The 13,496-nt window shown below is 37.8% G+C and overlaps 2 protein-coding genes across 2 annotated transcripts; both read left to right on the top strand.

The window, feature by feature from the left end:
• The first annotated feature begins 6,309 nt into the window (after nucleotides 1-6,309).
• LOC121401176 (tubulin monoglycylase TTLL3-like) lies at nucleotides 6,310-7,456 on the top strand. Its single transcript, XM_041585509.1, has 2 exons — nucleotides 6,310-6,774; nucleotides 7,146-7,456. The coding sequence occupies exons 1-2, from the start codon at nucleotides 6,500-6,502 to the stop codon at nucleotides 7,390-7,392; spliced, it is 522 nt and encodes a 173-aa protein (XP_041441443.1). The 5' UTR covers nucleotides 6,310-6,499; the 3' UTR covers nucleotides 7,393-7,456.
• A 179-nt stretch (nucleotides 7,457-7,635) lies between these two features.
• LOC121401253 (tubulin monoglycylase TTLL3-like) lies at nucleotides 7,636-9,597 on the top strand. The gene is made up of 3 exons (XM_041585591.1): nucleotides 7,636-7,639; nucleotides 7,777-7,993; nucleotides 9,099-9,597. The coding sequence occupies exons 1-3, from the start codon at nucleotides 7,636-7,638 to the stop codon at nucleotides 9,580-9,582; spliced, it is 705 nt and encodes a 234-aa protein (XP_041441525.1). The 3' UTR covers nucleotides 9,583-9,597.
• The last annotated feature ends 3,899 nt before the right edge of the window (nucleotides 9,598-13,496 follow it).

Raw genomic sequence — 13,496 nt, 5'->3', positions numbered from 1 at the left:
AGGACATTGGCTGCTCATGAATCTTTGGGTTTTCCTATAAAATTAGACACATTTCCACATTGCACCAGTGGGTTATGGGCCTACACTTTTACCTTACTTTTGTCAATTTCTTATTCTTGCAATATTTTATCTTAACAGATCAAACAGAAATCACTAGAAAAACAACCTACTGAAGTTAATAGTGAAATAAAAGTTGAAGCTAATAGCAAAGTTGAAACAACTATTGAAGCCAACAGCGAAATTGAAACAACTATTGAAGCCAACAGCGAAATTGAAACAACTATTGAAGCCAACAGCGAAATTGAAACAACTATTGAAGCCAACAGGAAAAGAAAACCTGCTAATGTCAAAAGAAAAGCTCAGAGGAAAAGAAAGAAGGCTAATAAATCTAGTAAAAGTGAAACTGCTAAGAAGCCTAATGGTAAGTAAACATTTAGTAAAAACAAAGCAGAATAGGCAAGTGTTGTAGTGCCTGTGGGGGACATAAATACTAGTGCCTCTAATATGGCTGTAAATGGAGCAGGGCATTAAATGCTAACTTCTGATTGGCTGAACAGTTGCTACCTGTTACTAGTGATGGATTAGTTGGTACCTGTTACTACTCCATGTCCCATCTTTAACCTTATAGTCCAACACTTCTTTCATAATAGTGGTGGAACATGATTTAGATGAGCAAATTAATGAATGTGTTCAACTTCTAATCTACACCTTTATCAACTGTGAAAAAGTGTTGTGATTAGTTAACACTTTCCTAACTGTCAGTAAATAGATTTGCCCCTGTATATATCCTACTACATGATGTTCTACAAGATTATTTCAAAGAACTGTCTTGTGTTCTCATGTGGCTTCATAAAACATGTTTATGGTTTTATTCTGAATTTCTCCAGTCGTGGGTATTTTGTAGTAAATTGCCATCTTCATGTTGTTAAAATAACCATATAATGGTTTGTTAAAATAATACATCACTATTCATAAATCATTATAATATAATATATGTATGTTATATCTCTTTTGCAGATGCAGTTTCACCTGTACGGGATAAATTGTACTGTGATGAATGTGTATCCAGACAGAAGAGATGCTTCGAAGACCAGATTAAAACAGCAATTGCGGTAAGTAATTTACCAGCACCAGGAATTCTTTTAGCCCATGTTGTGAATATAAGTAAATTAGGAGAAAAAAACTATAAATGACATTGCACAGAGAGACCATCTCTTAATATGTAAATGATCTTAATTTGGTGCCTGACTTCCCCAAGGCTATAAAGACTTTACATAGAAAGGTTAAAGAATACTAGAAGTGGCAGGTGAATAACAGATAAGCCACATTCTGCTCTTCATGTGTCCTGTTGTGAGAGCCACAATTGGCTGGAAGGAGGCACCTGGGTCTAAGATTGACACAATCCACTAAAGTAACATAGAAATTCTGAATATACCTGTAATGGCCATTTTTGCAAACTACAATATTAAAAATATTTTATTTTATATTGGTACCAGTGTATTGCTGTGAGTAGATATGCTGATAGCCAACTCATAAGGAAATAGGTAGATGTGAAGAGCATTGTTATATTTATCCCTGATATCTGCCCAATATGCAACAAGTACACAGTTAGTTGGTTGTATTACAAGCCTTTTTCTTTTATGAACAAACTGTTATGTTCTTCCACTACAGCTATTTCCATGTATAAAGGTGGTGGGAAAGTTGAACACCACTAGCTTATCTCTGTATAGCCCAAGTGAAGGATTCTGCAACATAGATGCATTAAACTGTTTCTCAGCTACAAACCACAAGACTTATGAATTAATTTCTCTTACATTACTTAAGGTCCCTTAATATCACACATAAGAAACATGATCCCATGCAAGCAATTTATTCTGTAGAAGCCACTTTTAAGAAATTTCTATATTTGGAATCTCTAATATGTTTCTCTTTAAATATCCCACAGAAAAAGAAAATTTTCTGGATGGACGATGAAATATTAAACGACGCTGAGAGCAGCCTAATGAGTAGAGGATGGGTGAAGAAAATTGCCCCCACCTTCAGTAAGTCTGCTTAAAAAATATCTCTCCAAAGATTTCAGTAATATTGAATTGCTAATGATAAAAATGAACCTAGTGCTCCCCACATGCTAGCATATAAATGTCTGCCCTGGGGTTTCATGAGCACAACGTTGATGAAGTAGAGTTGAATACAACCTCATGGAATAGGCGACAATTGCATGAAAGTTGCATCCAACTTCATCTTCCAGTGACTTTCTGATCATCATCATCATTTATTTATATAGCGCCGACAAGATACGCAGTGATACCTTGGTTACAAGATACCTTAGTTACTAAGATACCTTAGTTACAAACAGGAATATATGGAGGATAACAAACAAGGGGTTACAGAGTACAATAGGGCCCTACAAATTAGAGTTTACAAAGTAAAGGTTAGGGTACAATTGGGACATTAAGATTCTAGAAACAATTTTGTGATTTTTGATACAGCAATGATTGATTAATTAAGGTACATTGAATAAGATTCTTTGATCTGAAAGGTTTCCATGTAAACACATCCTTAGGCCAGAATTTATAAGGGATACTTTTTCTGCAGGCACCTGACACCAAATAACATGGTTTTGTTATACAGTTGAGTATATTATATTCCCTAATGTGCCTAAGATATATGGGCAGACCCTGCTACTAGTGGAACCTTTCTGAGCAATCTAATAAACTGCTATAATGATACTAATGCAATGTTTTTTCCTTGATAGATGCTGGTCCCAAGGAAACTTTATTTTGTGACCCAACAAATGGGCAGAAGGTAAATCCATATTTTCGTTAGTACAATACAAAGATCTATGTAAGAAATGTGTGGGTAATCTTAATCTAACCACTCATGGATATGGCCAATTTAATTGAGCATTAAGATAAATAGTGTTAATGTTTACTATTATATGTTTTCTATTTTCACAACATTGTCATTGTTCAACCCAGAACAGTGTCCAATGACTTTCCCTTTCCTATAGCTAAACATATTTCTTTCTATGGACTTAAATATAAATGTACTACATTTACTATTCAGTTAAAGTGCATGATGTGACTGGTGGAGAGGAGCCAAGGAAGTTAGCAAGCTACAGTACTTAGTGCAACTTAATTGCAGAGTATGGTAGCAGTATAACTAGCAGTTACTAGGCTAGTTGTTATTTCTTCTGTGGTTAAAGAAGTAATACAGTATAATGCACCAGAAGTTTACTAATCATTTGAGTGTACTTGCCTTCCATGAATAAACTTTTATATTTATATTTCCTTTTTTTAGTTTAGCAGTCCTTATTATACACAACCCAGCCTCATCCTGTCATTCAGTGAAATTCAATTCAGTCTTCTGAGAGAGGATCAGATAACCAATAACTTTTACAGTGTGGACTTCACAAGCAAGGTGAGACAACTGCAGTGATTTACAATGACCCATATCAACCAATTAGGTCTTCCATTTAATTTCTATCTTGCAGTAGACTGATCAAAATGAATTGTTTATTAAATGCTACTTGTAAATGTATTAGTAAATCAACCCCACATCCTTGTCACTTGCCATTTTATTATAATAGCCCAACAAAAAATAAAATGCAACTTGATTTAGATAATTTGATCCATGTCTGAACTGTAGGCCCTGGTATTTAAACTGTGTAAAGGCCCAAATAGCCCAACGTTAGCCCATTAATAAATACTGGTGCATGGCATTTTGACATTTGCCTGTCTACAGTCTGCCTGTACAGGTCTGCTTCTTTCAGCTGAATCATATGGCTTCCAGTTAACATGATTGGAACCCATTATTTCTAAGTCAAAGGGGCACATTTACTAACCACCAAAAATTCGCTAGAGACGGCTTCGATCAGAGAGCAACACTTGGCCAGGCGTAGATTCGCCAGGACAATGCTAATTCACTAAAATCCGAAGTTGTATCCAGGGTGCCAAACTCTGACGAAGTTGCCCTAGCATTACTGCGCCAGGCGAAGCGAAGTTGCGCTAGCGTTGCCTAATTTGCATATGGCGGGAATTTAAAGTTCAATGGACATATATGTTGTAGCAAATACATTATACTACACAAGGCCAGAAAACCTTAATAAAATAAAATAAAGTTAATAAAAAAATAAACCTTAAAGGAACAGTTCAGTGTGAAAATAAAAACTGGGTAAATAAATAGGCTGTGCAAAATAAAAAATGTTTCTAATATAGTTAGTTAGCCAAAAATGTAATGTATAAAGGCTGGAGTGAACAGATGTCTAATAAAACAGCCAGAATCCAACTTGCTGCTTTTCAGCTCTATAACTCTGAGTTAGTCAGCGACTTGAAGGGGGGCCACATGGTACATTTCTGTTCAGTGAGTTTGCAATTGATCCTCAGCTCAGATTCAAAAGCAACAGATATGACCCATGTGGCCCCCCTTCAAGTCTCTGATTGGTTACTGCCTGGTAACCAGGGTAACCAGTCAGTGTAAACCAAGAGAGCTGAAAAGACTGACATGTTATACATCAAATCACTCCAGCCTTTATACATTACATTTTTGACTAACTAACTATATTAGAAACATTTTTTATTTTGCACAGCCTATCTATTTACCCAGTTTTTATTTTTGCACTGAACAATTCCTTTAATAAAATAAAGTATTGCCCTACATATGAGCCCAGTGTATAGTTTATGTGCCATATGTTAGGAAATGTAGGGGGGAAGCTGGTTACCCCAAAAACATTTTACACTCTTTTTCAGACTATCACCCTGAGAAAGGAAAAGACGCTAGCGTTTTTTGGGACTTTCAACTATTTTTGTAGGAACTCTAATCTAACTCTATATAATCTATTGCACTTCACCTGGTCTGAGGTGGCGAAGGCAAGTCTGGTGCAAGAGGTAACGTTCACTTCTTAGTGAATTTGCGTGTTTATGTCCACTCGCCAGAGCGCAAATTTGCCAGGCATTAGGGAGCGAACTACCGCTAGAATCCATCTCCTTTGCTAGCGAAGTTATGCCGGTGACCGAATTTTCACTAGCGATAGTCACTTTGCTCTTTAGTAAATTTGCCCCACAGACGGTTTCCAGTAAATGGAAGTGGAAATTATTTTACATAGGGTTTTCAAGAGAAAACAATGTGATGCCTCTTGTTACTGGTCATACTCACAATGTAACTTCTACTGACCTGGTGGGAATATAGAAGCCAGAAATGTGGCCAATCAGTGGCTCTCTAGATGTTGTTGCATTCCAATTCCTAGAATTTTCGTATATTAATTTGCTATAATCTTCTTTGACTTTGACTTTTTATTTTTATAAAATGGATAACTAAATATGTTCTTTGTATTCTAGATTGGTCTGTGCATGGCATTAAGGCAATGGCGTTTGTTCTGTGATGTGAATCCACACACTTTCTTCCCTCGTTGCTACATGTTTAGTGAGCAAAATGAAAAACTGGCATTCATTGGTAAGTTTGTATAAAATAGTGTAGCATGTCATTATGTCTTGGGTATAGTATCTAAAATCCGGGCTTTATATCCTTCAAAACCAAAGTATTATTTAACTCAGTGATCCACAACCAGTGGCTTATGAGCAGCAAGTTGCTCACCAACTCGTTGGATGTTTCTCTCATTGGCCTCAAAACAGGCACTCATTTTTAAATTCCAGGATTGGAGGCAAGTTTAAATTGCATAAAAACTAGGTGTACTGCCATGTAGAGAATCCTGTATGCTGCAAGGCCAATCACAGCCCTTATTTGGCACCCCTAGGTCATTTTTGCATTGCTCCCAAACTCTTGTTATATTTGAATGTGGCTCACGGGTAAAAAAGTTTGGGGCCCCTGGTTTAACTCTAAGGTTATTTTATATATTGCATGTTTTTTTCATGGAATAGTTATTATGGTTTAGCTTTATGTATTTATATAACATTTGAAAAATGTCTTAAGGCAACAGAGCACACATTCCAATGTAGAACACTGGCCAGGCCATGACTAGTCACTCCCCTTTCCTTGATGTACTTATCACCTAGTCACTACAATGTTTGAGAGTGATTCAGATCATTGCTTCTATATAGCTGTCCTATGAAATAATGTTCCACCCCAAATAAAATGTGTTCTATTAGAAGTTACAAGCGGCTGGCACATGAAGCGAATTAAACCGGGGTCCTACCCCTGGTGTGTTTATTGACGCAATAAACACACCAGGGGTATGACCCCGGCTTAATTCGATTCGTGTGCCAGCCTCTTGTTTCTTCGTATTGGACCATTGGGAGTGCCGTCTCCCTTAGGCTTTGGGCACCAGCGGTATTCGTCTGAAGGGCCTGAGTGTGCTCGTGATTTCCCTGCTCTATTAGAAGTTCCCATAAATATATTATAGTGCATGTTATTGCCTGGTATTGCCTGTTTAGAAATATTATTCAAAGTTCCACCTCTTTTTATAAACAAAATATTGGACCTGTTTGTTCTCACAGTTATAGTTAGTCTCATCTTTTGGTTAAGTAGAGTATTCTAACAAAAAATGTGCCTTTATTTAGATGACTTTAGCATGACTGCGGCTTGTGGTATCCTAAAATGGGTTTTGAGAAGGAATGAGAAGTCTTTGCAAAATGACGTTATTCCCAGACGGAAAAAAAAGAAAAAAGCTAGAACTGTTCCAGAAGATATTATAGTAACAGCCCTTGTGGTTTGCCAGCTTCATCTGTACGACTCAACACATGAGGACGGAGATGACTTAGTATGTTCCAGGATAATTAATTGGGAACAGTTCATATATGACTACTATCAGGTTATGCAGTAAGTAATTTCAGCTGAAACAATTCATAAAAATTTAGATTTAGAAAGAAATTGTCTTGATTATAGGAAAACAGTGACAGTGAACACTCTATGGGGTGATTTATGAATGTTCATAGAATGTTTGTTTCTTCGAATCATAGTTTTTGTGCAAATTCATGAATTTTTCTTATAGTTAATTCTTGATTTTTTAGTTTAGTGTAAAAAACATAAAATCTATGAATACAAAGGCCTAATACAAATCACATTGAACAGATATTTGTTGTGTATAATAAACCTATTCATATATAATATTCTCCATAAACATTATATTGCAATAGTGTGATGTGTATTATGTATAACTGTCTCTCATCCCTGCCCTTGTATTGTTACAGTCATGGTGCGCACATACGGAATTCAGACAAGTATGTTGATTACTGCCACCAATTGTTATGTAAGCTGAGAAGAGTGAACCCACAACTAGATATAGATGGAGAAAAAAACATCTGGATTTTAAAACCAAGAGCTCTATCTAGAGGAAGAGGTAAGAGAATCTGTGAAATGGGTACTCAATTGTTGTTTAGGGGGAAAACAAAAGATAAGGTTACTGGTGGGTGCTCCTCACAGGATATTTATAAATGACTCACATACAGTAACTGAAGCAGAAAATCATGCAAGGGCTTATATAGTAATAGCTATTTCTATATGATCCATACAAGGGTGAGGGACCTCATCTCCATTGAGGTTTTGGGAGGAGCCATAAGGGTCTTCATCTCATCTCATACATTTTGGAACATAATAAATTCCCATTCTTCATGGCCAATTCACAGTTATGATTATTTCTGTGCCACAATGCAGAATATGTATAAATTAATTCCTAATTAGATGTGTGAGATGTAGGAGCAAAGTGGCAACCTTAGTTATTGGTCCAACGCATGATTATTTTGTTGCTTCAGGTGTTACAAAATGGTTTACTACAATATTGATGTACAAAGATATTGATTCATGTTTTATATGTTATTACAGGGATACATTGCAGAAATGATCTGAATGAAATATGTTCCTTTGGAAATCAATGGGTGGTTCAAAAGTACATAGAGAGGCCACTTCTTGTATATGGAACCAAAATTGATCTCCGTCAGCATTTCCTCATAACGGACTGGTACCCGTTAACTATCTGGTTCTATAAGCACAGTTTCATCCGTTTCTCATCTCAGCCCTTCACGCTGAAGAGATTAGATACGTAAGTAGAGGGTGCAAAATCTTGCATTCTATTTATTTGTTATACAGTAATGACGTGATGTTGATATGACTTCACTGCTTTGTACTCTCAGAGGCTCATGTACAAACAGAAATAAGTCTACTCTCTGCCTTATTTTAGTATGTTGCAAGCGGGTATGTCTTGTTTTACAATCCTTTAGGAATATTATTCAAAGAAATGAAAAATATCATAAAACCTTTTTTTTATTTAACAAATTACATTATAAAACACCTTGGACAATTGTGCCATTGTTGCTAGTAATTTAAAGGTAATTTATAGGTTTAATCCACGGTGTATACAATAGGGATACACCGAATCCAGGATTTGATTCAGGATTCGGCCAGGATTTGTCCTTTTTCAGCAGGATTTGGATTGGGCCGAATGCTTCTTCCTGGCCGAACTGAATCCCATTCCTAATTTGCATATGCAAATTATGGGTGGGAAGGAAATCGTGTGATTTTTTGTCACAAAACAAGGAAGTAAAAAATGTTTTCCCCTTCCCACCCCTAATTTGCTATGCAAATTAGGATTCGGATTCGGTTCGGTATTAGGCCGAATCTTTTGTGAATGATTCGGGGGTTCGGCCGAATCCAACATAGTGGATTCAGCTCATCTCTAGTCAGGCCCGGAGTCACAATCTGTGGGTTCTGGCAAATGCCAGAGGGGCTGCTGTATGGTTCCATAGAAAGTCACCATATAGTGGGCTGGTAGGGGGCTGTTTGGGCCTCTGTGTACTTGGAATGGCAGGGCCTATTTGGACTCCCAGTCCAGGCCTGTCCCTAGTATACAATAACGTTTGTGATAAATCACTTTATGGCATGAAATACATTTGTTTGTTGCTGTTACATTTGTAAAGTGGGCCAATAGTGTGCTAAAAGCTCTGTTCCTCTAACCTCTGATCCTGTAGCAGTTACATTGGTTACAAGGCTCTATAATTTTGCTCTAACTATGGTAGTCAGCTTGCTAAGGCTAATGAATGGCTATGGCAAGATTAGAATACTTAGTAAACTCACTGGATACTGACATTGTATTACTAGTGATGGTTCATGCACATAAACCTGACAATTGTATTGTTTTATCCTTCCAGCGCCATCCATGTATGTAATAACAGCATACAGAGGAAATTAAAGAATGCACCAAATCGTCACCCCAACCTGCCTGAAGAAAACATGTGGCACAGTGACGAATTCAAAGAGTATCTTTGTACAATCGGAAAAGAGCAAGTCTGGGATTCAATCATTATACCAGGGATGAAGAAAGCCCTCATTCAAACTATGAAGGCCGCCCAGGAATATGAGATATACAAGAAAAACAGTTTTGACATTTTTGGTGCAGATTTTATGTTTGGAGAAAACTTCCAGCCCTGGCTCCTTGAGATCAATCTCAAACCTGACATAGAAAAAGACACGTCAGTAATGGAGAAGCTTGTTCCACCAATGGTAGAGGACATTGTACGTGTGGTGATTGATTACAAGGATGACCCTAACTGTGACCTGGGAGGATTTGAACTTATATATAAACAGGTAAGTGCAAGACAAGAGAAAGAAACTTTGATACTGATAAATGTCTAAAGAATAACATAACCTCAGGCACATAATCTGAGTACATAATGTTTTTGGGCTGTGTTTATATATATAAGTATGCCATGGGTGGGTCACTTTCATGAGAGCATTTGATACATATTTGCTACTTCAAGTGCTCTTCCCCATGGGAATGCCTTGTAGATTAGACAAATTAGGTGTCCAACCCCCCCAATAAGATTTTTGCAGCTCCTTAAGGCCACAAGGGGGTGAGGGGGTTGCAATTGCACCCAGGCAAGTAGTTATGCCACCAGGGCTCTTAAAAGAAAAATGTACTAACATCAGCTTTGGACACAGGTATTAGTTGTAATTCTCAACTAAGCAGTTCCTCTTAACTTAGAACAAGGTTACAGAAATATTTTAAGCAAATAAGTTTTAATAGTATCCAGAACAGTAACATATTTAACTACCTTTTAATTATAGGAAGGTATAATGTGAGAACATACAAATTATGATTGTAAGCAATATAGCAGACTTCCGGGGGGCGGACCCATGAGATGGCCGCATCTTACTAGAGCTCCTGTCGGCTGCGACCACAACGGTGTTTTTATAGCAGCGTTTTGCCTCCAAACTCCACCAAAACATCAGGAGGCACAGGATAAACTGAGGGGAAAAGCATCTTGAAGCGACACAGCTCCCCTCACCTTTGCAGCCCCGAAGTCTACCCGCTGGAGGAACAACCTCGTGGACCCGGACCGGATGTTAACGGCACATATGGAAGGTGAAAACTTCATAGGATGCAGCTACGTAACAGCCAACTGCCTCAAACCGTAAGTTCGGTCACGGGAGGGCGAGCACCGCGGGAGTGGCGCATGCTCTAATTGAGGCCCACAGAGCGACAAGGCCATCAGGTGCACCTTAATAGAAACTGCGCAGACAGGCCGGCCATAGACCAGGGCTTCTCTCTACTAAGCCCACGACCTGTCATTACCCCCTTTGTATGGTGACCTAAATAAGGGATACAATCTTACTATATAAATACGCAAATTAAGATGGCTACACCCTGTTTAGGGATATACAACAGATAAGGCCATAAGAAGCACACCAAACTCGGGATAATTCTTTCTCAATACCTAGACCTCCTGTACCCAATTATAAAACTACCATCAGGCCTGTTATTTTGTTGAGATTTTCCTGTTATTTGTCTGGCAGGATTACTCACAGGACATATCTAAAACCACACCCTGGGAAACAGCAGGGGTTTATAGTAGGGATGCACCGAATCCACTTTTTTGGATTCGGCCGAACCCCCGAATCCTTCACGAAAGATTCGGCCGAATACCGAACCGAATCCGAACCCTAATTTGCATATGCAAATTAGGGGTGGGAAGGGGAAAACATTTTTTACTTCCTTGTTTTCTGACAAAAAGTCACGCAATTTCCCTCCCGCCCCTAATTTGCATATGCAAATTAGGATTCGGATTCAGTTCGGCCAGGCAGAAGGATTCGGCCGAATCCGAATCCTGCTGAAAAAGGCCGAATCCCGGCCGAATCCCGAACCGAATCCTGGATTCGGTGCATCCCTAGTTTATAGTAGCTTCAATTGTTTGCCTCATTTAGCAGAAGCGAATCCCTATATAGGCAAGTTAAAAGGTTATTGACTGACTGTTTCTGGAATTTCCTCGCCCAGGCCTGAAACTTATTTCCACCAGGGTTCAGCCACATTACGTACCATTGACCCTTTGAATGCTACATTTTTGGTTATTTCTCACCAGTTCTATTACATAAGAGAAGTTATGTGATACATCAGAATTCACGCTCAGATTTTCACTCCACAAAATATTTCTAGGGCACACTATAAAGTTCTACCAGGTTGAACGTATATTACTCAGTTCTGAAAAGGAGACGTGTTATCTACCCATTTGCTTTTATCCGTTATGGATAAATATTTGGACAATACTTCAACCATGCCTCCAAAAGCAATTAAGTCAACCAAACCAAAGGACACAAAAAAATCGACAGGGCATACTCAACAAGAGGCTGAACTAGATTTACAACATTCGCAAACTGGACCTCAATTGTCGTCAGCAGAAGATCTTGTACAAATTCTCGGTCCATTACTGGATCAAAAATTGGCCTCCATAAAAGATTCCATATCTGAGGTTCTACAGGAAGTAACAAGCCACTCACAAAGGCTATCGGAAGCGGAAGACCATATATCATCTTTGGAAGATGAGGTGGGTAAGCAATATAGCACTGATCTAGTAAACACTGGGTATAACCTTTGGTACTACATCTGAGTATAAAAGACATCATTTTGTATACATAATGAAAATGATTCATTAAAGCCTATTGGACTATATATATTCTAGTTCTAAAAGTTTTCTGTTTTTTCCAGTTCTAGGGTAATTATACTGGAAATGGGACTCTCAATCAAGAAAAAACCTTTACAGATCTAAAGAAAACAACCATCTCTGATCCATAGCAGGTGGTTAGTGGGATGAGTCTTGGAGGAAGGAATAGTCCAACCAACCCTTTCCTTTTGATGTCTAATTTTTTCTTTTTTATACCTGTACCTAAACATATTTAAAATAAAATTGGTATTAAATGTAAAATTATTTCCTTAATCACTTTTTGTACTCTTTCTTCCTTATGAAAAATATAAATATTTTTTAGCATTGGTATTAGTTGACATATATATATATATATATATATATATATATATATATTTTAATATAAGTGTACAGTAGCACTCAATTATTAAGGTTCTTTTATCTGGTGCTCAGCCTTATAGGGGAAAGTTCCGCTTTTTTCCAATTATATAGCAATTATCAAATTAGGCGGAACTCAATTTATCAAAATTATAAAATAATATTTTGTCAGTTCATCATGTACAAATAATAATAATACAACCTTTTTGTTACATTATATCTCATAACAGCGACATTTCGGCATGCAGCGTGTCCTTTCTCAAGCTTAATAGAGTAACCAAATATCACAGGTGTGCTTCACACATAAAAAGGCTTTAGATAGGAAATGACATCACAACATCATAGGGGTAAAACACATTTATACACTGTTTTCATCACTTTCCCCATTATATTACACAAAACATTTAGGAGCAAATTCACTAAGCGCCGAAGCGCCTAACGCTAGCTTCAATTCGCTAGCGTTGGGCATTTTCATTACTTCGCAAATTCACTAACGAATGCTGGCGTAACTTCGCTAGTGTTACGTCGCACCCTTATGCCTGGCGAATTTGCGCAACGGACGTAACTACGCAAATTCACTAACACATGCATTGTACTGAACACTACCTTTTACGCTAGACTTCCTTCGCCACCTCAGACCAGGCGAAGCGCAATAGTAGAGTAGATAGGGATTGCTTCAAAAAAAGTTACAAATTTTTCTAAGTCCCAAAAAACTCTGGCGTTTTTTCTATATTATGGGTGATAGGCTGAAAAAGATCAACATTTTTTTTGGGGCTCCCCTCCTTCCCCCCTACATTTCCTAACTCATGGCAACTTAACTATACAGTGGGCACATGTGTAGGGCAAAATAAAATTTTTATTTGATGTTTTGAAGGTTTCCCAGGCATTTGTAGTGCTGCTACATATTCCTCCATTAAAAATTTGAATTTGGCACCGTATGCAAATTAACCATCGCTAGCGTAACTTTGCTTAGCGAATCAACGCTAGCGCAACTTCGCAACCTTACGCTACTCCTGAGCACAACTTCGAATTTTAGTGAATTTGCGGAGCGCTGGCGAAACTACGCCTGGCGAAGTGCGGCGAAGTGCGGTGAAGTTACGCCTGGCGCAACAACGAATCTTAGTGAATTTGCCCCATTGAGAGAAGAGAGCTTAAACTTCAATCCAATTTTCTATGTATAGTCATATATATATATATACACAGGTACAATATTTCCATCAAATGTACATTTATTTTGATGCAGACAGTGATGTT

Source organism: Xenopus laevis, chromosome 3L (genome assembly GCF_017654675.1).
Source record: "Xenopus laevis strain J_2021 chromosome 3L, Xenopus_laevis_v10.1, whole genome shotgun sequence".
Lineage (NCBI taxonomy): Eukaryota > Metazoa > Chordata > Amphibia > Anura > Pipidae > Xenopus > Xenopus laevis.
Note: the sequence above shows the minus strand (reverse complement) of the source record. Positions and strands in the feature narration are given on the sequence as shown.